A 27,121-nucleotide genomic window follows, 5' to 3' on the forward strand; every position below is an offset into this window, starting at 1 on the left:
TAATATAAATCCTATGGACAAAAAAACCAAATGGCAGTGGAATTTTTCATAAACATTTTTTGTAGATTAAAAATAATAAATACAGGACCTTTTGTACGAATGAAAACATCATGATCCGCTGCCCTTAAATATTCTTAACTTCACTTCTATTAAGGTAATTTACCCCTTATTTCACCATACTCCACGATTGCTCTTTACGGATTGGTAGATAATAGATATACATCTGGCTGAACCAAATCACACTCATAAGTTTCCTCGCAATGATAAAGCTGAGTCCGTGACTATTTACTTGATTTTTTATAACCTGCATTTACCTCACTCATGATATAAAACGTATAATCGTAGGAAGAATAATTTTAATGAAATAAATTTTATTTTATTAAAATGATACTTTGATTACAGAGTTCTGTTTTTAAAATAATATCTAGTCACAACTGATTTGAGAATGTTATCATACAAATCGCTTTAAGTAATCACAAATTAGATTGGATTCGAGATAAAAGGCAAACCTTGAATCCTACTTGATTTAGAGCTCAATACAATTAAACCATTTTCAAAAATTCGAACCTCAAATAGTCAACCAGCTTCGTTTCGTCTATTAGCAAAATGTCCTAGGGAACAACGAATAATTTTCCGATGAATCTGCCAATTTAGAAAATAGTCAGTGCTTGTAATCAATATGACAAAAACGTAAACAAGAATCTGATATTCAATCATATCGTCACACACGACGGCCTGAGAATAGATTAACTTACAGGGCATGCGGTTACATTTCCAGTTATATGGGACAAATAATAACTGATACCTTGCATCTTTGATCACTTTTATATGTTAATTTTTCAATCATTATATGACATCAAATATAGATTGACTGCATCGTTGGTCTGTAACTAGTTTATACGGTGTCGATATAAACTCAGTAAGCTATTATATATAGATTTAAAAAAATTGAAGACCTCCGTGGTGTGTACGCCGATTTTCATGGGTACGCCACTCCAAAGCCCCGGATTCGATTCTATTATATTCAATAGGGTCTGGGTGTTTGTGGTACCGTCGTTACTTCTGATATTCCATAACACAAGAGCTCTAGCTACTAACAGTGGGATCAGAGTAATGTATGCGATGTTGTCTCATATTTATTTATTTAATGTTTAAACTTCCACGGAAAACCCTGGAAGTCGTTAGTTGGTTCTTGATTGTTTTCTGATTCTATCAGATTTGGGGTCCCATTGGATTAGGAGAAAGTGTAAATAGTGCATCTGAGTTTGCTAATCTTGATAATGGCCAGCATGACGGAAGTCTGCCCTGAAGACACCATACGCATCATAACAGATAGATGATATCATAAGTGTTGACAGACGATCATAAACTCATATGTTTATGAGAATGAAGTTGTCCAGTTTTTATTAAACATTTTTACGCATGATAGTATGCAGTCGGGCCAGTTAGTCGACCCCAAAAAAAATCGTAGTGCTCGTAATGCAACGGTATGCGGTGCACCGCTGTTACGAACATTATCGAACGGAAACTCGGATAGTTCTGCCATTCGCATTATACCGGTCAGCCGTGTTCTTGCGGTAGGCATCAAGCGACGTTATCCGCAATTGTTTTGACGTAATTGATGCAACGCGATAACCGATACCGGTCAGTCGGTATAGCAGTTACGCGCTGTATTGCAAGCGGTGGCATGCCGAAGATAATTGTAAAAACAGTAAAGTTATTCTTATTCTTACAATAAATTCTTACTCTCAGTTTTGAAGAGGACGTGGCAGAATTAAATCCAGTATTACAAAACATTTGACTCTGCCCACGAGCCGAATGACAAATAGATCAAACACATGAAGAGAGGTGATCGAATTTGAAGCCACCATTATCGGTTAAGGTTCACGTGGTTTATTTGGACTCTGTTTTAACGTTTAAGCATATAGCGTACATCTTCCTCTTCATAAATTAAAATATTCTATGATATTTATAAATGAACGTGCCCTTATCCAGACAAGTGCTTTAGCTACCACCGTATTGGAAACACTTCAGACCTGAAACTTTGCTAGGGGGATCATTAATCTTCAAAAGAAAATAACATACATTGTTTTTTTAAACTATTAAACTAAAATACATCAATAAAAAGTACAAATAATAAATAACGTCATACAGATAGTGTTGTCATATAATTATTAATATTCAAAAACATAATCAGTACCTTACTGTTAGTACAAAACAATATGTGTTGGGTATAACGGTGCAATTCGATAAGTGGGCGTATTTTATAATGATTTATTACTGACTCATGAGATCATAGATCGAAGGTAATTTGAACTAAAGTAACAACAGCCTGTGAACATCCCACTGCTGGGCTAAACGCTCTTCTGCCATTGTGATGAATTAGGGTAAGTATATTAACATATAGCAAAATATGTGTGGTTAATATTTCTTACAGCGCCAATGTCTGTGAGCAATAGTTACCACTTACCATCACGTGTCCTATTTGTTCTTCCGACAAACTTTATCATAAAAAAAACGTATCGTTATAACTCAGTATCTCGCCTAGTAGAACGCAAAATCTACAATTAACATTGATATAATTTATCTCGGATCATACAACCAGTATCACACATATAAAATAAGTTGTATATTGATACATTAACTGTATCTGTAATAATATAAGACAATGAAAGAGAAAGTCTCTCCCAACTGGTTTTGGCAGGTTTGATCACTTTACAAAGTTGACTCCAAACAAATTTCTCAATTATGTGTCTAAATGCATTGTATTCATTTATTACATTAATTTAACTAAATTAAAACATAGCATTTTTTACAATTTTTGTCTGTCTGTTTGTTCCGGTTAATCCCTGGAACGGCTGTACCGATTTTGACGGGACTTTCACTGGCATATTACTGATATAATAAGGAGTTACTTAGGATACAGTAATATTTTTTTTTTTGTTAAATTCAAACGCGTACCAGGACGCGGGCACAGATAGTTCAATAATAAAAATAAAACTTAACATTAAATGCAATACTTATAAAAGATACGATTTTACTAATATTCCAAATTGGAAAGTTTTATGTATTTAATTCAGTCATGCAGAAACGGCTGAAAAGTATTTAGATGAAATTACATAAATAAACACATAGATTGTGTAACATCCCCTCTCCGTCATACATGAGACCTTGGACGGATATATAAGTTTGTGCATCACGATCGCTTCAGATCATCATCTACTACAGATATTGAAAGAATCAAACAAAACCTTTAAGCCGTTAAGCACTTTTAAATCATCATTTCGCATGATTTAATCTCCGTAGTGTAACGTAAGGCTTCGACCGATTCTGAACGTAACTGAGAAGAATCACGGAAAATAATCAAGTAACTTTTTTTCAAAATAAAAAAATAAAAATGTTCTTAATTTGAATATGCGTAGAAAAGAAATTTTCAATAGTCATATTCCATTATAAAATTCCGATGAACCAGTAAGAACATCAGTAGCAACAATAGCAGTAACCCTTTATAAAATGGAATACATACTAAATTATATGCAATTAAATGTATACCTACGTCCTGTAAAAAAATCAACCCATTAAAAGCCTACCATGATTTTCGTTATCTAAATATTCACTGGCATAACCAATAACAAGGTGCCCATGATAACACCTAAAGAGCACATCTTAATCATAGTTACATACCTGGGTGTTAGTGAATCTCCTGCTACCCGACCGGCTCAGGGTTCCCCCCCTCACGTTACTGTCCGAGAGTTCCACTTCCACTCCTCCGTCAGCGGCACGTCGGCGTGACAATTCGCACAGCTCAGCTATCGGTTGCACCTGTCAGTTTAAAATAAACAATGTCAATCATTAAGCCTATTTGACGTGTTTGACAATCTTTATCATAACTGCTTCCGGCTTCTGAGGATAATAGTTCAGTTTCACACATCATAAATGTTTTTGTTCAAAGTTCATACAAGTTTATCGCATAATAAATGTGTATTTAAATGTTTATTTTTTTATAACCTCTAGCCCTATTCCTATATTCCCTGTACATGGGTGTTGTAAGGATCTATATCAAACCTTTAGATGAAAATTGTCTTGTTTTGTTTCGGTATTATTTTGAATCACTCCAAAAGTACAGACGGAGGAAAGTGACTTTTGTTTTCTATAACGTAAAGAATAAAATTGGAAGGCAGACAAATAGCAAATTGGCCACCTGATGATAAGTAGACAACCGCCCTTAGACGTTGGCACTGTAAATATATATAACTATTCCTTACATGGCAAATGGGGCCAATCTTGGTGTAGTCTGTAATTACACTGGCTCACTTAACATTAGGAACACAAGAGTTCTAGTAGTGCTTGCTGATTAAATGTGTTGTTGTTCCTAATCAGACTTGCTTACACAAAGCAAAATAAACTTAAATAGAATATAGAATCTACGAATTATCTTCATTTCATTATATTTGTTTGGTATGGAATATTAAAATACTGACCTTAACGGTAACATAGTCCTGACTACTCTTGATGAGATCGATAACTTCTTCTCTACTTTTCCCTTCCACATTAACTCCATTGACTTCGATAAGTCTATCTCCTGGTAACAGACCAGTCTCACTAGCACCAGGGTACGAGCCGGGCTCAGCTAGTATCACAGCTTTGTGTGTCAATTTACTAATAATAACGTTGTTACCAACGTATTTGTTATCACCATTTGTAATTCCATTTTCTTCGTATCCAGTCAATTCCTTCATATCACCAATGAAAACTCTTTCCTGTATCATCGCTCTACGGAGACTGAATCCAAAGTCATTCCTAGGAGCTTTTTGACGCTGAATAGTCAACACTCTGGGCTTCGGAAGGTGTAGAGGCATTAAGGAAGGCAACGGTAAGTATACGTCGTCAAAAGTGCTGGTTCGAGACCATCTATGGAAACCTTGAGACTCGCCGACAGGGGACGTGGAAAATGGAGGCGTAGCGAACGAAGAATTAGTGGTAGTATCTGTTAAAGAATCAGCACTGGGCGACGTCGAAGTCACGCCCAAATAACTGTTGCCGTTCGTCTTTGGTGTCTCGTCAATGTCTTGTGTTTTAATCGAAGAATTCGTGTTGTTTTTATAATTTTTGTACTGATTTTCCACGGGGCTATGAATAACTTTTTTGGTAAAGTTTTGTACGTGCTGCATATCATCGCTCGATGAAGTACTCTTTGAAGGTGGGATACCGTAAGAAATGACTTCGTTTTGCTGAGTATTACGAGCGAGTAAGTTTGGGTCTTGACCATTGACAAAATCGACTGTATCAGAACTTTGGACATTGCTTTCTTGGGAATTAGAACTAGTATTACTTAAACGAGTACCTTTAAGGATTCCACGTTTTGGTGGACGCGGTGGTATAGGAGGTAGATTTGGTGCTTGCCGAGGGCTACTATTTATATTGTTCGGATTGTTTAGAGAGTTGAGAGATGTCTCCGAGCTGTCAGATTGTAACACACCCTCTTTCTTAGTCCAACCGTGAGATGGATATCCGGGCGACAAGTGGTTATTTTCATCGCTAAGATTAGAGTTAGAACCCGAGGTAGAAATAAGTGGATAGTTAGAATAATTGGAATCCTGTTCAAGGTGAGCGAAAAGTGAAGCGGTATAGTCTGCTGTGATACCCGAGGGCAGTTTTTCTTTTTCTTTGCGTCTCCCTCGCAGTTTCAGAGATCTTCGAACCTGTAGATGAAAAATTCTAATTAGATTAGACAGACAAATGAATTATAACAATAAATTACTTTTTAGTAGTTTTGCTCGCATTTTTCTGCGTTCATTATATTATTATGTTCTGGCTGATTTCGGACACAGCGTCTTTTTTCATAGTTATTCTACTATGCGCATCATGCTAATATTTGGACACACTTGATGCACTCTTTATCCCCTAATTCTCATAATCAAAACTGTCTTACTAAACCGAAGTGAGTTCTAGTGCACAACCAGTGATTGTTCATGCTTTTCTAGATACAAGAGTATAAAAATTACCTTCATGGTTTTACTATGTATTTGTCCACAAACCTTTACTATACATTTACGGGTCCAAACAGTGGTATATGCAACTTTGTAACCTATCTAATTCAAGAAGGCATAGGCAAAATTCAAGGTATAGTTTACTTGTAACATTTCATATATAGGTAGGTAGCTTGGACATTTTCAAATATACTTTTTAGAGTTGTTTTTGTGCTCTCGATCTGAGATATTTCGTCGAGGCACAACGCTATAAGAAACGCGATGAAACTCGTCGAGCTGCCATCGTTGCAAAAAGCTACATTCCAAAAGATGAGCAAACTAACAGCAAATTCATTGGTAATGAAAGTGTAGATGTTAAACAATTTCGAACCGGTTTCACTGATCAGATTAAATCGCCTTGATAAACTGTTGGGCATTACAATTTACATGCATTAACAATATATTAGCGACATCGTCTCATCAACAAACATGTTTACTTACTTTCATTGTGCATCACATTAGCTTTTGATTACCTATTTAATAGAACAAATACATTCAGCGCAGTTGAGAACGAAATTTCATTACAATATCTCAAAATTCTATAAAACTTCGTACTCTAATTAATTCATTCGAAAAATTGATTCCAATTTATGTCGTTATTGTGATAGCTTTCCAATAAAATATTGTTACGACGTGGAAATGTATTAATAAGAATGAATTAATAGATGTTTACATGTGGATTTAACATACTTATCGAAGGTACGTGTAATATATTTAGCCAGTACGACGTATTAGTGTTAATTACTTACAGTAATTAACGATAGTTAACTCTATCCAATGAGCAACCACACATACAATAACGGACATAGGAAAATGGAATTTTCCTTAATCTAATAATGTTTATAACACAACTGCAATTAATGAAGCATTAAAACAAAATTAAGTTATAGATTTCGTCAGGTTAAATAAAACAGGTCTCAACTATCATAATCAAATAAATCAAATCCTCTAGCACTACAAACAAGATTAGTAGACAGGGTGGAAATGATCTAGATATTACAAACACACGTCGCTTTGAACTCAAATAACTTTATTCAATGTAGAAGCATTACATTTTCTTATTGATTGACATATTAAACACTACCAACAGTTCGGAAAAAGGAAAACCGTGACCTGGAAAGAACTGGCGAAAAAAAGTTAGCGGATCTTTTTTGTCAAATTTGTTAAATACATATTGTATATGAATAGAAATAGCCAGGAGGCAATCGTTTCATTTCCAAGGTGTGCTATCAAACATAAACTTACTAATTGTATAAATATACCTTTCGCACACAAGCGTAAATTTACATTTTTATTTAATTCGGCAACAGTAGTATTTTGAACGCTTTCTGGGACCCTGTTGTAGAACACACACACAAAAGAGTTACTGACTCTATGCAGTCGAGTAACAGGAGTAACAATATTGTATTTGTTCCTTGTACCAATGTTATAAGAATCACATTTTCTCATTTGGCATAAACGAATGGCACAGAAAACTCACATGATAAATTCTATCCTATGTACTTAAACATTTCACCTAGGTCCTAGCCGACCCAAATGTTGATGAGTTCACAGCACATCCGGTGAAACCGTACACTGTATCAATGAGCTAGAATAATTAAAAGGCAGGAAGTGACGGCGCTGTATCAAAAATAAACATGCTTTCGCACGTTGCAGTTCAAACAGTCGAAATACTAAGGCTCATTTAGTGAGAGGATTGAAGTTAGAAGGAATTATACATAGTACGACACTTTAGATGTAGCCAGCAAAACTCGTAAAAACGATCACATCCGATTTAATACGCTTATCCCCAAATTATCAATATTTATTACTGATGTGAATATGATCTTCACACAAACGTAATAACTTGTAATATCATATGACCAAATATCTTCGTCAATTTGACACGTCGATTTACATGCACTTGCTTTCTCAAATTTAACTGAAGCGAGAATGTATAGCGAAGAATAGCGTCGAATGGCGCGATAGGGAGCTATTTCTGTTGGTTGTATTAATCGGCAATAATCGGTTTTATTGAATTTGCCGATGCTACATCTAAGTTGTGTCGTACTATTATTATTTTATCAAATTCAAAGCTTGAAATTTGACAACGATTATATTTGAAAGCTTATCTCAAAAGTAATCTGTCCTTGCATCAACGACCAATTTAATTTATCATTCGATTATTATTTATCGATTGGCAATACAGATAACGAATGTAAATAAATCGCGGCGATATAATCTATATTCGAAACAAATCAATCTGTTGAAAATTATTATCTATATTTGACTTCTTAGTAAAATAAATAAACTATTTTGCAGTTAGAGTAACTATGCGAATGTGCGAAAAATACGTCAGAGTAAGAAAACCTTCATCAGTTTTCAAATTCATTCCTTTGTTGACAAAATTTTGCAAATTTTGAAACTAAAGCACTAAACTGACAACTGATAAATAGTGTAACATCTTTGGACTACGTCTATTTTTATATCAACATTAAATCTCTTGAATGGCGTAATTAGACATTCCATATTTAAATTAGATATGATATCTTCTACTGAATTGTCAAAATATGTTTATGTCCGTAGTGTCATATATTATTGATCGGTAAAGCAGATTATCGTTCATACTGTGCACAGGAAGATAGATCTTAATGTGACGAATCTTTTCTTACCCCGACTATACATATTTGGTATAGATACAGTTTAATACAGAGAATATTCTAATATTAAAAGTATGATCTATACTTTTTGAAAGAAACGAGGAAAGGTGATCTAATAACACCTAGTTTCCGACTTCGCAAAGTTAATACATCCTTCCTTAGGCACGGTATTGGTTTCTGTAATAAAATTCCACTGTTATTTTTAACTTTGCCCATTAAAAGTTTAAAGCTCATGTTAAAAACATCGATAATAAGGCATATTACTGAATGGAATATTATATTAGAGGTAAAATAAATATATATAATACTATGGGTTGATTTTTAAGCGGATATATATGAATTTAATTGTACATCACTGACATACTCCGGTATACTACTTCCGGTAGTAGATTTCTTTAAACATTGTATCGTGACTATTCAAAAGCACTTTTATTCAACTTAAATAAAAATAAAAAATAGATTTTATGCATCACATACATATATTAAATGTTACGAAATCTCAAGTCAAGTCAACGACAGTCAAGGTTGTAAAAAGCTTACAACGAACACACTTGACAATGAAAGCAAAATCGTTATTTTAAGAAAAATAAGTTACATCATCTCTTTTCCCAATATATGTAAGATAACGAAAATTAAACGTTATTTGGTCATAGTCTAAAAAGGAAAATGGCTTTACGAGAACAATACGATTCTTGAATCAACATTCTTAAACAAACATTTGAATGCCAGTAGATGGTATTTTGCAACCGTACGATATGACCTGTGCGTGTTGCAACGATACAATATCACGTCTGATATTATCTGTATTTATTGGTTTGTTTAAATTTATTTTTATTGGTGATATGTAAATAAAATATCTTATAGAGAAGAGATATCAACAAGCAAATGAATCATCATCATCATCAGCTCACTGCTGAACATGGCCTATGCCCTCAGAGCGCGCCACGTATATGAATGATGCATTCAAATTTATTTATTACATAGATTTTATGGTAATAAAGCCATAAATATATCTGAAGGAAATTCACCAGATATAAAATTTTGGGATGAAGTTAATCAAGTAAAAGCAATCACGAAGTGAAACCCAGATGTTTTATTTAATGATATTGTCAAGAAATCTGCGGTAGCTCATATTAATTTTAAATACAATAATACAACGATAGATTTTATGACTCTAAAAGTCATGTAAATGACGTAAAAATAACTCTTTAGATAATGATAGGTCATTAAGAAATTTAAATGAGACTATTCCTGAATAAACCTGTAGCGACCTAAAAAGAATAATTTTGACAATCCATATATGATGGAGTAATGTAATACATACAAAAAATATATAAATATTCAAATTAAGAACGTACTTTTATTGTGAAGACAATTAAAAAATAAATCGAGAATACCAAATGATTTTAAAATATGGTTAGTAGGCCAAGTCTTAAGTCGGAGCGACAAAGAGTTATGGAGATAAGAACGATTATACTTGTCAACAACATGTTTGTCGAGCAAAGATAAAAGTGCGTGCATTCTATACTTGCATTTCAACTGAAGACTAGATGTTGTCATCCTCACATTCTGCAGAACTATCGCTTTTATCATAATGCTATATATGTTAACCCTACATAGTTATCTATTTCCAAACACAGAACACGTAGCATCACGTAGTACAATGCCGGTACGTTTTACCGTAAAACCTTGAAAGTATATCTGTGACTGTTGTGGATTTTTATAAAATACAGTTATCGTGTAACCGCAAAAAAAAAACATGGCCGTGGAACACCTTGGAAAATAATTAGAAAACTGGTTTGTCCATAACCACTGGTAACTGTAAAATTGCAAAGTATCTTAAATTCCAGTTATCAGAGTCGCGACATAATTTTAAACATCAATTTAGCTTGTTAAATCTGAGCGTGTCATTTATTATATATAAATGATTTATCTCACAATATCGACGACGTATTTTACTAAAAATTCAGTCACAAAATTTTTAACGAATAGATTTATGCGAATTCTTTCGACCGTTCTAATGAAGGAACGTGTTTTGTATGGTTTCGGTATTGTTAATCCCAAAGCAATAAAGACTGCGTGTAGTAAGAAAGGGCTTCATCGACAAAGTCAATGGCAAATTACAACTTATGTAGGCGAATAAATAGGTGCGTACTTTGGAACTGGACGAAGATGAATTATACCAAAAAAATACTGCAACTTTTGAAATAGGTCATATACCTCCTATAACATAGGAGTTAAATCGTTTTATATTGTATTTAACGATGATTGTATTTTTTAATTGTTGAAAAAGAGTTGACTACTGAGTTTCTTGCCGGTTTTTCTCGGTAGAATCTATTTTCCGAACCGGTAGCTTCACTTAATTGTTAAATGACGATTCAAAAGTGCTTGTAAAAGTCCACTTGAATAAAGTTTTTTTGTATATTAAATATTTAGAAGGATGTGCTGAATGTTCGTGTTTCTATTGTTTTTATCATAATACCGATTCGTCATTGCATTACAGCGAACGAAACAAATATTGTTTATTTAAAACATTCACCCTTTATTACAATTGATGGTTTGTTTTAATATATTGCTACATTTACCTCCTCTAGTCTCAACGGTTCCTCGAGACCAGCTGCTATGCGTTCCCGCTTCTCTCTCTCTTTTCTCTCCTTCTTCTCTTTCTTCCTTCTCTCCTTTTCACCGTCTCTCTCTTCGTAACCACCTGAATCACCCGTCAGGACGGTTGATTTTTTCATGAAGTTAAACATGGTGGTTTCGAACTGAAACAAATTGCAAATGTTTAGAATAAAAATTACAAATTTTCAGTCATAGGTCACTCGTATCCTCGTTTATATACGTTAAGATAGAAGAAATTAAATTAATATTAATTACTAGACCACTGAGTCACGTTCCAAGTCTTAGATGTGCTATTAAACGGGACAAGAATGTCGAAGACCAAATGGCAATCGCTTTAAACCTGTATCGAAAAGTTCAAGGTGATCAACTATTTGAAACATTACTGATTAATTTCGTTTGCAAATGTGCAGTTGATTACGTTTCGCGAATATATTGTGAAGCGATGAAAGCAACAGCAGCAGAGACGGCACAGTGGTTAGAACGCGTGCATTTTAACCGACGATTGCGGGTTCAAACCCAGCACCACTGAATATTCATGTGCTTAATTTGAGTTTATAATTCATCTCGAGCACGGCGGTGAAAGAAAACATCGTGAGGAAACCTGCATGTGACTGATTTCATAGAAATTCTGGCACATGTGTATTCCACCAACCTACATTGGAATAGTATAGTGGATTATGTTCCAAACCTTCTCATCGAAGAGAGAGGAGGCCTTAGCGCAGCAGTGGGAATTTTACAGGCTGTTGTTGTTGTGATAGCAAAGGCTTGCAATGATGAAAAACATATATATAAAGAAACAAGACAATATTTTGAAGTCTGAAGAACTAATGCCTTCAATTTTACGGAAATATTTTTTACTCTCACTCTAAAATAACAATGTACCCTTTGTAAGACTCCGTTGCATTTCAATGGTTTCTGTTTTAATTAGTTAGTGAAATATTACTCAAATATGCGCATATACATAATACACAATATACAGTTATTTGAACGATATTTCATTCAAGACATATTTACGTTTTATTTATTATACTTTTAATTTAATGGATAATAACAATACTGGAAATTTCTTATATAATATAACTGTTTTTTTTTTTTAGTTAAAGTTTCGTTAACGAAATATAATTACTAGATAGATTTCAAGGTACAGCTTAACTTACTTCGTCAAAAATATATTCGTCTATCAATATAAAATACAAATAGTTTGTAATAAAAATAAATCTAAATTTACAAGAAAAAAACGCAAATAAAACCACAGACTAATAAAAACCAACACAGCTCGTAAAAAATAAATGTATAAATAATCCGTGTTTAAAAATCTGTCACAATAGATGAACCGTTATTAGTTGGAAACGATATACAATTCCAACTTAAGTAACTGTCCTCACATTCTACAACGCAATGTGCTTTGAATTCAACGAACAAACTTGAATGCAAATTACCAATACGTTGCATTACAATCATCAAGTCCACGTAAGTTTTGACATCATCACCTGAGCTCATGCAAGCGAATATGACATGTATAACGTACCCTTAAAATATATTATTGCATACAATACAATATTTTGTAGTCCCTATGTCGGTTGTTCCTTTTTTTGTAATCCTTTCTTCTGACGCAAGTGCACATATGTATGTGTATGTATACATTGTATACGTACGCTTGCGTTTGAAGGAAGATATATAAAAATGTAAAGGCAATGTGTATCTCCCATTGATAGGGTCCTTTTTTGTGGAGAAGGTTTAGAGGATATTATTATCCCTCACAATACATAAATTGGAGTTCATAAATAATCAATGTGATCTAGCACATTCGGCAAATTTTCGTCCGAGATATATAGATTTATTTACAATGTTTTCTTTCTGTGATAAATTTTAAACTCGAACTGAGCACATCAAAAATCAATCCTACTTGTCAAAGTTTGAAACCATACACACCGATTAAAATAAAAGTTTTCAAATTACTGGACCATTTCGGTTGTATGATGGATGAATGGATACATATACTCCTGTAATCAACATATCCATTATGTTAATTATAAAACGACATAACTGCTTACAAGCAGCTGATAAGAAATATGTTCTCCATGTTTTAAAGGACGCAATCTTTAAAATGCCCTCAAAGGGAAGTGGATGAATAGTTTTATAAATGTACGTGTCTCGTATGATAATCGTGAGGCATATTACGGTCAGTGGGCATCGACCTGGATAGCGCGCGTTCCAGACTCAACGACGCCAAACGCATTTGATGAGCCACGATACACGAGGACCTTGATTCTAATCACTCGTTGGGAATATGAACTCCTTTGTTCCAGATAATTAACTCCATTAACACATTCGTAATGGAGATGATAAATTACAAATTTAAGAATCATTTACAATGATAAGAATCATCTTGATCTTATCTATACTGTCACACTTATATTAATTTATCAATATATTAAAGCTCTTCCGTTACTGAGTGACTGACAGACAACGCACAGCTTAAACCACTGGTCCTAGAGACTTGAAATTTGTAATTTCTTAATGCGCCTCTAAGTACTCTAGAGGCGCATTAAGATTTTTGGGATAGGGATTTTTCAAAATTTCCATGGCATAGGGAATAAACGGGATGTTTATTATTAAAATAAATGATCTTACTTATGATTCGATTAAAACAATCATTATAAAAATACTGAGGAATAACTCAGTATTTTTATGTGGGTATAAATCAGATACATAATAAAATTTTCTTTATTAATCCGTGAGAAGCCACTACAGGTCGCTAGTCACATATATTGGAATTGTGCAATTAAATGAAAATAAACTTTATTCAAGTAGGTTTTACAAGCACTTTTGAATCGTTATTTAACAATTAAGTGAAGCTACCACCGGTTCGGAAAGTAGATTCTACCTAGAAGAACCGGTAAGAAACTCAGTAGTTTCTCTTTTTCAACAATGTCAAAAAATAACAATTCGGCAGACATTTGCTGCCTTACTGATACCAAAATGCTGAGTATTCCCAGACTACTGACACAGATATTCAAATAATTTAGTTTAATTGAAATAACAGTAACTCAAGTTTGTTGCAGATTCATCTCGGTAGTTTTACGGAGCGATAATTTCAAGCTTGATCGTAAGCATGACGGGTCCCTCGTAAAAACACTTAAAATCTCTCGAAAGTTTATTTTGATTTGATTATTAAAACTCGGTCATATCATGGTTCAACATCGATGTATCGTATCAGTTTACAAGCTTATCAATTAACTAAATGGTCGATTTCATTTTGAGTCGACCCGTATATGATACAGGAGTGTCCATACGTCCGTATTTTTATTGGGATAGTCTTTTATTTTACAAAACAATATTAACAAGAAATATTCCAGTAATGATTTCAATTTGGTAACAGCCTGAAAATTTCCCACGGCTGGGCTAAGGCCTCCTCTAGCTTTGAGGAGAAGGTTTGGAACATATTCCACAACGCTGTTCCAATGCGGGTTTGTCGAATACACATGTGGCAGAATTTCTATGAAATTAGTCACATGCAGGTTTCCTCAGGATGATTCCTTCACCGAGCACGAGTTGAATTATTAACACAAATTAAGCACATATATATAGTAGTGCTTGCCTAGGTTTGAACCCGAAATCATCGGTTAAGATGCACGCTAACCACTGGGCTCAGCTCTTTATACAGGCTTTAGTTCATTACATTTTATTATTATAGTTTATCTACTAATTAGTCGTAATCATAAAAAGATACATCGTATAGTCTTTTGTATGGCTATTTGACACTTTCGTGACAAAGTCATTCAGCGATGTATTTGCACAAATGAAGCAGACGCTAACGAGTCATTCAAACAATCAATAAAATAATAATAATATTCTATATACCCATGCACTCGGACAGCTATTCAGAAATCTCACTGCAGGGCACGAACGTGAAATGTCAGAAAGTGATAAACGATATTGACTATAATAATTACGCCATTTTCTCCTCTGTGGGTCAACCGACTTTCTTTTTTTTCGTTTAAATGATATATTAACGAACTTTAGAATTAACAATATTTTATTTTAAATAAGTATAACACATCTTTCATTAAAGTATCGATAAACGATGTACCTTTTCAAAATATATAAATATGGTGAAATTCTTTAATAAATAAGTTTAAATAGTGTTCAACTACAACACGTACACCAATACCTTTTTATTCTTTATTTTAAAAAAGGGCCTATGCTACACTGAATATCAGCCTCAGCCTCAGCTTCTGTAACCAAACATTTGCCAACAACCCTTCGGAAATATCAACATGCAGACAACTTATAAGAATGATACAGACCAAACTAACTTAATTACAAAAATGCTTTTTTTATACTTTTGGTTGGCGGACGAGCATATGGGCCACCTGATGGTAAGTGGTGCTGTACGAATTAACCATTCCTTTTATCGCCAATGCGCGACCGATCTTGGGAACTAAGATGTTATGCCCCTTGTGCCTGCAGTTACATTGGCTCACTCACCCTTCAAACCGGAATACAACAATACCAAGTACTGTTGTTTGGGGGGTAGAATATCTGATGTGGTTGTGGTACATACCCATATGGGCTTACAGAAAGCTCTTCCACCAAGTAAATGATATTCAGTTGCTTTGGAAGCAATTTAAATAAAAACGCCTCACCAAATAAATATAAATGTTATTTCCAATATTTGTACAGTTACTTAATTATCCTTCTTACAGATAACTAAGCTGACAGTTGAATTTACTACTACTGTATTCAGGTCGTTGATTTTTATTATTTCTGTCCGAATTATGTGCTGGCAATTGCCACAGCAAAAGCAACACTGATCGGTTTATTCATGGCCAAACCTTCCAACTGTTCAAATTAAACGATTAAACGAACGACCTTGATAGCAATGCTTTCGAGGTTGTTGCTTTTTATATCGAAAATCAAATTCTAAAGATAAAACTGTTTCATGATCGTTACATCTAAATATGCCAACTTACACGAACTAACCCTCAATGCAGAAGCATCTGTCTACCGAGAAATCCAATGGAAACATCGCCTCAAACCATATAACAGCGAATGAACGAATTTCAACAGTGGATTATACTGAATACATGCAACGGCACTTCTTCCACTAGGCTGGGCAAATAGGCCTACCCATCGTGAATAGACATTGGCACTGTAAGAAATATTAACCAATCCTTACACCGCCAATGAGCCAGCGACGTTATGTCCCTGGCACCTGTAGTTACACTCGCCCATTCGCCCTTCAAACCAAAACTCAATAATACATAATATTACTGTTTAGCTGGTATCCAGAATTGTTAGCACCAAAAAATGAAGTAATTGCTTGCAATATATGTAGATGGTTGGATTAAAAAAAATAGTCGTAACAAACTTAACAAGGCATGATGTGTTCGCTGCGTAGATTCAACAAATAAATTCACAGTTGAAGTCCTCTCAGTAAACAAAGTTACAATACATACGCTAAAGAATTTGTGAACACGTAATTATTCACAAACGGTATACGAAAAGACTAACACGATGTTTGTTAAAAATAGCACAAGTAACGGCTTCAAATATTGTTTACGTTACAAACGTAACTAATAGCTCCGTCGATAAAAATAAGACGCTGTTACACATGTAAAAAGTTTTTAATTACACATCTGCGTTTACATTTAAAAGCATCAGACTTTTTCTGTTTTGAATTGAAGTTTGCTCATTGTGAGAAAGTTAAAACGTATGATAATACTATTGTTACAGAAACATACAACATATATAGCATATACGACATCAACATGTGATTTTAATGCAATCGTGTAGCAAAATTTTTGGACTAGATGGACTTGGACTTGTCGATCTTAGACGTGTTTTGGGACTTCCACCGGAAGAAAATTGTGATCAATTTCGCAAAGACTGTTCTAAGATTTGTTATCATTATTTGCAAGTTTATTCTTGGTAAAATTGTTCTAGTAATAGGTCGTTATTTAAATATTTTACTCCTTGAATTTCTATTCTTATTTTTATTTGATGATAGATTTAATTGCGAATTCACAGTCAATCACTCTCACACACACTCTTCACTAAACTATTGAGGCCACCGTCATGGTTATCGTCAGATACATCAAATAATCCATCGTCTCCCATTTCGAAGTTAAGATTAAAAACTAAATTTATATTTCCATTTTAAAAGACAGTGTTAGTGAGGCATGAAATAAGACACAGTTGATAGAAGATTGGCAAAATTGGCCTTCACTTCATAACAAAAAGGAAACAAGAGGAACGATCTTACTAATTATCGGTCCATTGGTTCGTAATGTAAATATAAAAAAACAAGAAGATATTACAAATGAGGTACATAATAATTCATTAGAACATATAGAATAATACTGTAATAGCGTGGACATGCTGAACCGCAATCCATGGAAAAAACGTGATTTGAATGACCCTCAAATGAAATTTACCTTTGTTCACCTTGCGAGGGCCTCAGTGAAACGAATTAGCGTACCGAACCACCAAAGAAATTTAGACATGTTATAATTATAACAACATAATTTGAATGTTATCTGAATTTACTACATTAAAGCCAGACATATAAAAAAATAAAGACATATAGAAAAATATATAATGAAAATAGCCATCATGAAAATGATGACCTCTCGAAATGATGACGAGTTGCAAATGCTAGCAGCGTTTCTCCGTTGAATCACTATTGTTTATATTTAAGGTACTTGTTTATAAAATTATGATAAATAATTATTTACTTTAAATATAAAACATAATTTCCTTATTTACAATGTGTTATTCTCGACTAGAGATATCATTTAATGTAACTTCAATTAGTTTAATTTATTATGCAATTAAATTTCTATCGTTATGTGAAGTTTTATACCAATTAACTTTATCGTGTGATATTTAATCAGACCTTAACCTCGGAACTTCACCTGCATCTCATGAAGTCGCAGTCACCCTAATACAAAAAATTACTTACAACTGAAAACTACAAATGAGTCTTACAGCCCTGACGAAGTAATCTTATTTATTCTATTCCATTTTTTTATTTCTATATCTATGTTTCGTATTTATAGACGTTATTTTGCTTATTCATTTTCCATCTCAAAAGAATCTTTATTTTTCTTAATAAACAGCATATGTAGCAATTATAAAAACCGATCCCAAAAAACCTTTTAGACCCATATAAGAACAGTCAGTGTATTTTCATTTAAAAAAATCCTGAGAAACATAGTAACAGAAAAAAACTGTTTCACCAAGACTGATGAACGCATCGCTATTAGCCGAAGACAACTCAATGAAAAATAAAGAAATGATATAATTATGATTGATGCGCACGCCGGTGACTGCAACCGGTTCGTGATAGATGACGCCTTATATGTTATTGCCCTTATTGAGGTTGTTATCGTCATAACCGAAGCTGCCTGTTACATTACTCACAGCACGCATCAAGCACTGTAATTAAGACAGCTCATGTCGTCGCGTCGCATTCCACGCTATTGTTGCGTTCGGCGCGTGCTCATATTTCGAGTCATACTTTGTGTTTAACAGTTCATTATCTACATCATTTATTGCTTCTTGAACTTTATCATTTGTATCTACTTTATATCCTTTTAATTTATTTGTTAAATCATTTATTATAATCATTTTAAAATGGATCAATTCATTACATAACAATTGAACTAAAATTTGCAGTTGGCTAGTCAGCGCGTTTTAAGGAATTATCAGATTTATTTAATTCATAAAACTGAGTACTGTAATGAATCTACATACCGTACCGGTGGCAGCATTACATTGAATCTACATCAGTCATAAGAATATTTAGATTCATCATAAATTTCGACCATCATATTTGGAAATAGCATACGGAAATGGGACCCTACTTACATACTACTCGTACTCTATAGGCCACACGATAAAGCAGATCGGAGTTAGCTATAGAGCAACAACAATTCGATTCGCACGCAAACTGTACTATGAATACGCAACGTGCCGAGTTCAATCACCTGATTACGCAATACCTCGGAGCCGAGCTTTCATCCACTATTGGCCTACTGCAGAGTAATGAGAGCACCGTAATTGGTTGTTAACACACGCAAATTACTTAATGTAAAGTCTGAAATTATATTCAAGCAATCAAACAGTTCATTGAATTCTTTTTTATTGTCTGTATCGCTTTCGTCATTGTTCATTTATCTCGCTGTATATGCCTTTTTTTCTGGGTCAATGTATACAATAACACGATCTACATATATTGAATTTGGACCATTTTTTTTTTCGTTCACGCAAATTCTAAATTGATATAAATTATCTTAAGAAAAAAATTACCGACGTGTTGGATTTTTTTTCTTAAGATAATTTAATATGGAATAAATTAAATTTACCGCTGTTTAAATTATTCGTTGCTGGTAACAGTACATTGCTTTACGTTTCACACTTCATGAACATAAAATATAATAGTATTATTGTTTTATGTATACTGGATGGTTTTTGATTGGAATCGCTTCTAATTATCTTGTAAGTAATAATCTATAATTCTGTACTAATATTATAAATGTGAAAGTAACTCTGTATGTCTGTCTGTCGTTCTTTCAAGAACAAACCACTGAACCGAATTTGATGAAATTTAGTGTAAATTAATATAATAAATTAATTCACACTAAATTTAGTTTAATGTGGTTAGAACGCGTGCATCTTAACCGATGATTGCGGGTTCGAACCCAGGCAAGCACCGCTGATTCATGTGCTTAATTTGTCTTTATAAGTCATCTCGCGCTCAGCGGTGACGGAAAACATCGTGAGGAAACCTGCATGTGACAAATTTCATAGAAATTCTGCCACATGTGTATTCCACCAACCCGCATTGGAACAGTTTGGTGGAATATGTTCCAAACCTTCTCCTCAAAGGGAGAGGAGGCCTTTAGTCCCAGCAGGGAATTTACAGGCTGTTGTTGTTGTTGTAGTGTAAAGCAAGCTTAAACTCCAATGAAGGACTGTTTACTTTTTTCCTAACTCATGAGAACTAACACCAAAAAAGGGAGCGAAGCCGCGTGTGACAGCTAGTTGTTTAAGATATGTGGCGCCGTTTTACCTTCTATTGACCTCAACGCTGTCATAGCTGATATAAACATCACGTAGCATGAGAGATCAAAGCCAGATCACTTTATCAATAATTCTACAACAACGTTCTAAGCAGGAAGTCTACCTAACATTATCTAAGAATTTCTTCCGTGTCATATTTGCTATCTATCACTTAATTAAGATATTAATACATAAATATAAAAATAGATATATGAATTTTTTTATCGTAATTGTCGATTAATATTTATTTATATATGTACATAAAGATATTGCAAAAAGGTCGAAGTTGATCAAAAATATCTTATTTGGACCAATAGCGACACTAGATCATATACTGTATATGAAATTAATTCATAGTTATAAAATACATTCTTAGGAAAAAAGCCGGATCGTTTTCTGCTTCTTCACATATTATAAAACTATCGTGTGATAAAACATAATACCAAATATATAAACATATTACAATAATTAGACAAATAGTGTAGAAAAACGAGACTAGGCAAATTTTTTTCATAACATATTTAAAGATATATCTTAAAATAAAAATAGGAACGAAGAAGGTCCTGTATGATAATGTTAAGGCTCATAACGTCAAAAAAAATAAAGTGTTAATAAATATGGGAAGCAAACCGTTCAAGTCGATCATTGAATGGTCTAACAATATCACTTAGTTTGAATCAAGTGGCTCTCCACTCGCGAGTGCTTTCAGCTCATCGTATAGCGACTTTTTGATGATTTAAACACAAGACAATACAAGTTTTTTTTAGTACCATGCTCTTTATTGTCTAATGAAAAGATCATCGTACTAATCTTTTTCAATTCAAGGACGATTATGATTTTGAGTCCACGTATTTTTACGTTTCCGTGTTAGCTACAAATTCATAAGTCAAAACAAATTCCTTTATTCAAAATCGAAGCTTTACATTGACTTATTAATTGGCAAATTAAACAATATAACCAAAAAATTGTTGAGAAGAATCGACGAAAGAAAGTCACAATACTAATTGAACAACGAAAAAAAATAAATAGCCAGGAGGCGATCGTTTCCTTATCAAGATACTCTACATATTTGACAGATTCACTTTATTATACTCATCTCTGAGGCACGCTTGTCATTCATCTACTATGTGACGTCACATTTAAGAAATATGTAAATTCAACACTGCGCATATGGTTAGAAAAATACGCCCAACTTTTAAACTTACAGAACATTACTATAACATTATATATGTAGCCATGTATACAGTGGATATAATTAGCTATCAATTAGTATTGATACTTCGTAGCTATTTTTTGCTATCACTTAATGTAAGCTTCACAATTTAACGCTTCCTGTGACTTAACAATACACTATCCGTCATCAGGACGTTTTGCATAAAATGTTCCACTAGTAAGAGCGGCGTTTATATTCCATGTTCGAAATGACTACTAAATTCGTTGAGGATGCTCCGTACACGCTGGCCGTCAGACCAGCCCCGTTAGATATCTGCGCATCCGGAGTACGGGTCAACGTACTGTGCGTTGCGGAAGAAAGGAAATTGGTGTGTTACTGTTTAATAGAACACGGTGGCTTGAATAAAATATTATAATTGTATCGTAGCGACGAAAACATACTATATTTTCAGTAGTTTTGGATGGCGATAATATTACTTTTTACAATGATGCTTCAATCTTTCTATCTTTTATAACAATGCTTTCTAATGACAGATCAATCGTTTTTAAAATAAGAAATAGTGTTACATGCCAGTATCAAATGCTATGCCATATGAAATAATATTAACTACAGTTTTACAAATTATTGATTAATAAATTACAATATTAATTGCATATAATAAAGTAAATTCAATAGTTCCTGCTATATTTACAATATGCAACAACAATATGATACAATCAATAATACATAAACAAATGACAACACCGCATCGGACGCTAGGGTTACTCTCTAAAAATATATAAAGTTAGTTAGTTAATATATTTTTAGTAAGATGAGACACTCAAATGAAAATTCTTGTAAATCTTAAAATAATTTACGAACGCTCATAATCAGAAATAATTTCATTAAAATACTTTACGAAGTCAATAAATCCTTTCTCAGTGCGAGTCACACGAGGGAAATCATAACAGCTGACCCATTTCACAGTATTAATAAAAGCTGCATAGTTGAAGCCATTCATTTAAAAAGTGAAATTTTATTTAAAGTCATACAATTTGGGTAACATGTACAGTCAGACTCTTAGTACCTTTTGAAACAAAAGCACAAAACAGACAACTGCATATAAAATTAAACTTAAATAGTATGATAACTTGGTTCAAAATGGTGTAACATCTTTGGACTACGTTTAGTTTTAAATCAACATAAAACCTTTTTAATGGCCTTATTGATTCCAAATTTAAATTTGATGTGATATCTTCTACTGAATTGTCAAAATATGTCTGCCAGTGTGATGATGATACATTCTCGATCGGTACAGATCTTGAGGTGGCGAACCTTTTCTTACCGACTGTACGTAGTAGTAATTCTTATCACATGTGAAAATCTTTAAAACTGACAAAAGCCGACCGAATTCCATAAACAAATAGAATTAACGCAACGCGAAAGTTGGCGGTTCTAATTCGAGTCTAGAAGGTCAATGTCTGCGGTTGACGGCCACACATATGCTCGATTTAATTGTGATCGTAAACATGACGGCCCCGTTCACAAACTAGCTCTCGTGAATCACACGTTCGTTATAATAACAACGATAATCTTGGAAATTTAAAAATAATATTACACATACTATTGACTAGTATATTTTCGTTGTCATAACACTATACTACCGGTAGATTACAGAAACGATATGTCACATTTTCACGATTATTACAATCCAATCCCTATGTCTCACAATCTGTAACTTTCAAGGTGAAGCAAAGCAATTACATATTTCGACCAGTGTCACTTGTAAGTCTTACATGAACGTACTTTTCATAAAAAAAACTGTTTCCTCAGTTCAAGTGTAGCTAGCTTAGAAAATGAAAATGAAAATGAACATCTTAATAAATCTTTTAGTTTTCGAAATATGTACGGACAAACATAGAAAATACACACAAATATACACATAAGAAAATAAGCACACGCGCTTGGAAGCCTAAATGGATCATCATATTCATATATAATTAAATTCTAACAATGTTACATTCATACATATCGAACTGATAACCTCCTTTCTTAAGAAGTCGGTTAAAAGCGACACTAAACTATCGTTTTTGAACCTTGATCAATTACACAAATTTTACTTAAATCCGATTGATCATTAGTCGAGTGCAACTTATGAAACGACCAATGAGCGATCAGAATTTAATCAGATTAGTAAAACTGACATTGATTAGCACTTCAAAAACTAGAAGCGATTGCGTTTCAGGCATGTACTGTTTATTTTCCCCGGAAGCCCGATGCATGTCCGTCCAATAGTCTATTTGACTGGTTTTTAAAATCCATTTTATATTATTTAGTAGAGGTTAAGGAACCCAGTAAAAGTTGTTTTTTTCTTTATTTCTATATTTTATTATTTTCCGAAAAATATCATATTAAAAATTCCATATTTAAATAACGCTCGAAAACGCTACTTGGACAATATGGCGCTGAAAAGGGGTCGGTGACGTCACTTTGCTGTATTTTAATCTGTGGTACATATAGTGGAAAAGCAAGGTTTATAAGAAAGTGACTTCATCATAAGCCCGGCCAATTAGAAGCGTTTTGTGTCACGTGTCAAACGTTTGAAAAAAGGCATTTTTATTTATTGATTTTTGAATATATTAAGTATTATTTTCAACTTTCGTTAGTAAATAACTATTTTTAAACTCTTAATATACAGTGATTACAATAATTCACAATTTATTTTTCGCATTGTCAAATAGCCTATTAATGACGAGTCGTAATTGTTAACATAATATTATGATAAAAAAATCCTCAATTCAATAAAGATTTTAACTATGCTAGATATTTTAATCTAGCAAATATTTTAATCTGTTGTATAAAACCTTTTTAGACAAATCGCTGAGTAGCTTTGTTTTCAACGTCTCAAAAACATCAATTCATAAAACGTCTGTCCATTCGCTTTCTCAATAGCTACTATTAGGTCCCTACTACACAGAATCATTTCTGTGTTTAAGTTAAAAACATATGTAACAGAAGGTGTGCCAGGATAGCAAAAGAATACTTCTATTGTCATAAACAATGTTTATTAAGCAGGCAGAGTATCGCCCTGCTCAAGTTCAACACTAATTATAATGGTTTATTTTAAACACATCGATATTTATACACAATTCAAATAGCATTTTATGTATGTATGGCAGACGGTTAAGACAGAAATTAAATAACATTGAAACAATTTATAATCAACATAATTTAAATAAATAATAGTAAAGTAACAGCCTGTACATTTCCCACTGCTGAGATAAGGCCTCCTCTTCCATTAAGGAGAGTGTTTGGAACATATTCCACCACGCTGTATAATAAATAAATAATATAAGGTTCTAAATATGAATAATAAATTCTATACTCGTTGGTCTTAGCGATTACTTTAACACATATTAAACACGCGACCCTAGTCATAGGTTACAATTATAAAAAAAATAATTATCAGACGATAATAAGATTGAAAGCTTCATCAAACAACACTTCCAACCGTGTTACATCAGAAGACAATGTAGTATCTGCATTGTCGTTACATCATTTTCCCGATCCAACTGAAAAACGTCAGCACAAACAGATTACCTGAGTCTTATTTTTAGTTAGTTTGTTTTCATATAGCGTTTTTAAAATAGCAAATCAATTCCAATCACCGTCATAGATTTCAGTGTTTATATTATTTATCTGTATGTTTTATTTTGTTTTTTTTTTTTTGTTTTATGGTAAAGGTTGGCGGACGAGCATATGGGCCACCTGATGGTAAATGGTCACCATCACGCATAGACAATGCCGCTGTAAGAAATATTAACTATTCTTTACATCGTCAATGTGCCACCAACCTTGGGAACTAAGATGTTATGTCCCTTGTGCCTGTAGTTACACTGGCTCACTCACTCATCAAAACGGAGCACAACAATACTGAGTACTGTTATTTGGCGGTAGAATAACTGTATTTTTATTAAAGACTGAAATAAACTGCTAAATCAATATACGTAAAACTTATATCAGATGATAAAGCGAACTTCGCAAAAGGTTTTATCTTTATAAAGATAGAGTAAGCCGACTCTTGTCCCAGTAATTATGTGCACGATTATGAACTCATTTGAAGAGCTCCATAGATGTGTAGGAAAATAAAGATGATTTTTGATTTCTATTAACCAATTCGTTACGATTTAAATAATTAATTTTACGAATAAAATTTTCTGACAGGATATAGAGGCGATATGGCTGTTTAATAAAAAGTCATTTTTACAAAAAAAAAAACGAATTAAAACAATACACCATTTCAAAACAAATTAATATGCACTAAAACAATAATAAAAATAATTGCATATTCAAAAAATTTTTAAGAGTTTTCCTAATTAAAATGAAATGAAAAATTTTAGACTACCTAAAATTCTAATAGTAACTTAATAGTCTACCAAATAATTTTAATTAATATGTAAGTACATGCACATCGCGTCTTCTTTTAATATAGTATCGATGTGACAGTTGTGATCTACATATATATAGCGTATTACTCATACTATTGAGTTCAATCTTTGGACAACTGTTGTTGGCACATACATGGAGGCTTCTAACATAGTACTATCGACAAAGAACACGCAGACAGCGAGTTAGTATTTCATAACATTCGCCAATCGTACTCTTTCCAATCACGCCATGTGTTTTATGGCTTATAACCACGATCTTACCAATTTTTATTTTTTATATTTTGACCGAGTTTTACGTCTCGTGACCGAAATTTATAAAAACAACTGTTTCAGAACGATATCATAAAATAAAATTTGTATAGTAATTAAACAAAGGATACTTAACCTAAATATTAATATACGCACTTATAATCTATACTAAGTAGTATTATGTATGTGAAAGTAATCCTGTCCGTCTGTCTGCAGCTTTGCACGCGTTTTAGGGGATTGGTTATCATGTATTTGGCAAAAAAGTAGCCTATGTCCTTTTTGGAGTTCAAATTTGCTTCATACTAAATTTCATCAAATTCGTTTCAGTGGTTTTCTAGTGATAGTGACAGACAGACAAACAGAGTTACTTTCACATTTATAATATAAAGTATAGATGGACACGAAACAGACGAACAACATGGGATACAAGGATGTATTGATTTTTTAGTATCGGAAACCATGGCATGTAATTATGATAATACTGTAACTATTTTTAGACCTATTACTTATGGCAAACGTTAAATAACCCAGCATCCTTTTCCAATACAAACAGAAGAAAAGGGATAACAAGACTTTTATTTCATACGACATTGTTGACATTCTTGGCATAATAGGTGTATTTGAAGAAGTATTAAGCATCCTTATTTATTGTGTTAAAGCATATTAACTCGAACTAACCGTTATAGAACACTCCAACGAAGCCGGGTTCTATCGCAAGTCTGCACTATCTGATTTCCTGTACATCTATCTGCAGTGCTCCAGTTTGATTGTGTGTGTACTTAGAGACATAATAATAATAATAATAATATACTTTATTGTACACCACAGTAACAGAGTAATTTAACAATAAAAATGAAATATATAGAAAATAAAATGAGATGCACAATAAGGCGGTCTTATCGCTAGGTAGCG

General features: G+C 33.3%; 1 protein-coding gene across 2 annotated transcripts in view; it reads right to left on the reverse strand.

Moving 5' to 3' along the window:
• LOC124532723 (unconventional myosin-XVIIIa) overlaps positions 1-27,121 on the reverse strand; it is a 254,815-nt gene that overhangs the window by 216,516 nt on the left and 11,178 nt on the right. For both annotated transcript variants that reach the window (XM_047107761.1, XM_047107762.1), the window contains exons 2-4: positions 11,254-11,433; positions 4,482-5,702; positions 3,685-3,822 (exon numbers count right to left, since the gene is read on the reverse strand). In XM_047107761.1, coding sequence (XP_046963717.1) covers positions 3,685-3,822; positions 4,482-5,702; positions 11,254-11,421 — 1,527 coding nt within the window. In that variant the 5' untranslated portion in view covers positions 11,422-11,433. The remainder of the gene's footprint in view (positions 1-3,684; positions 3,823-4,481; positions 5,703-11,253; positions 11,434-27,121) is intronic.

Source organism: Vanessa cardui, chromosome 10 (genome assembly GCF_905220365.1).
Source record: "Vanessa cardui chromosome 10, ilVanCard2.1, whole genome shotgun sequence".
NCBI classification, from domain to species: domain Eukaryota; kingdom Metazoa; phylum Arthropoda; class Insecta; order Lepidoptera; family Nymphalidae; genus Vanessa; species Vanessa cardui.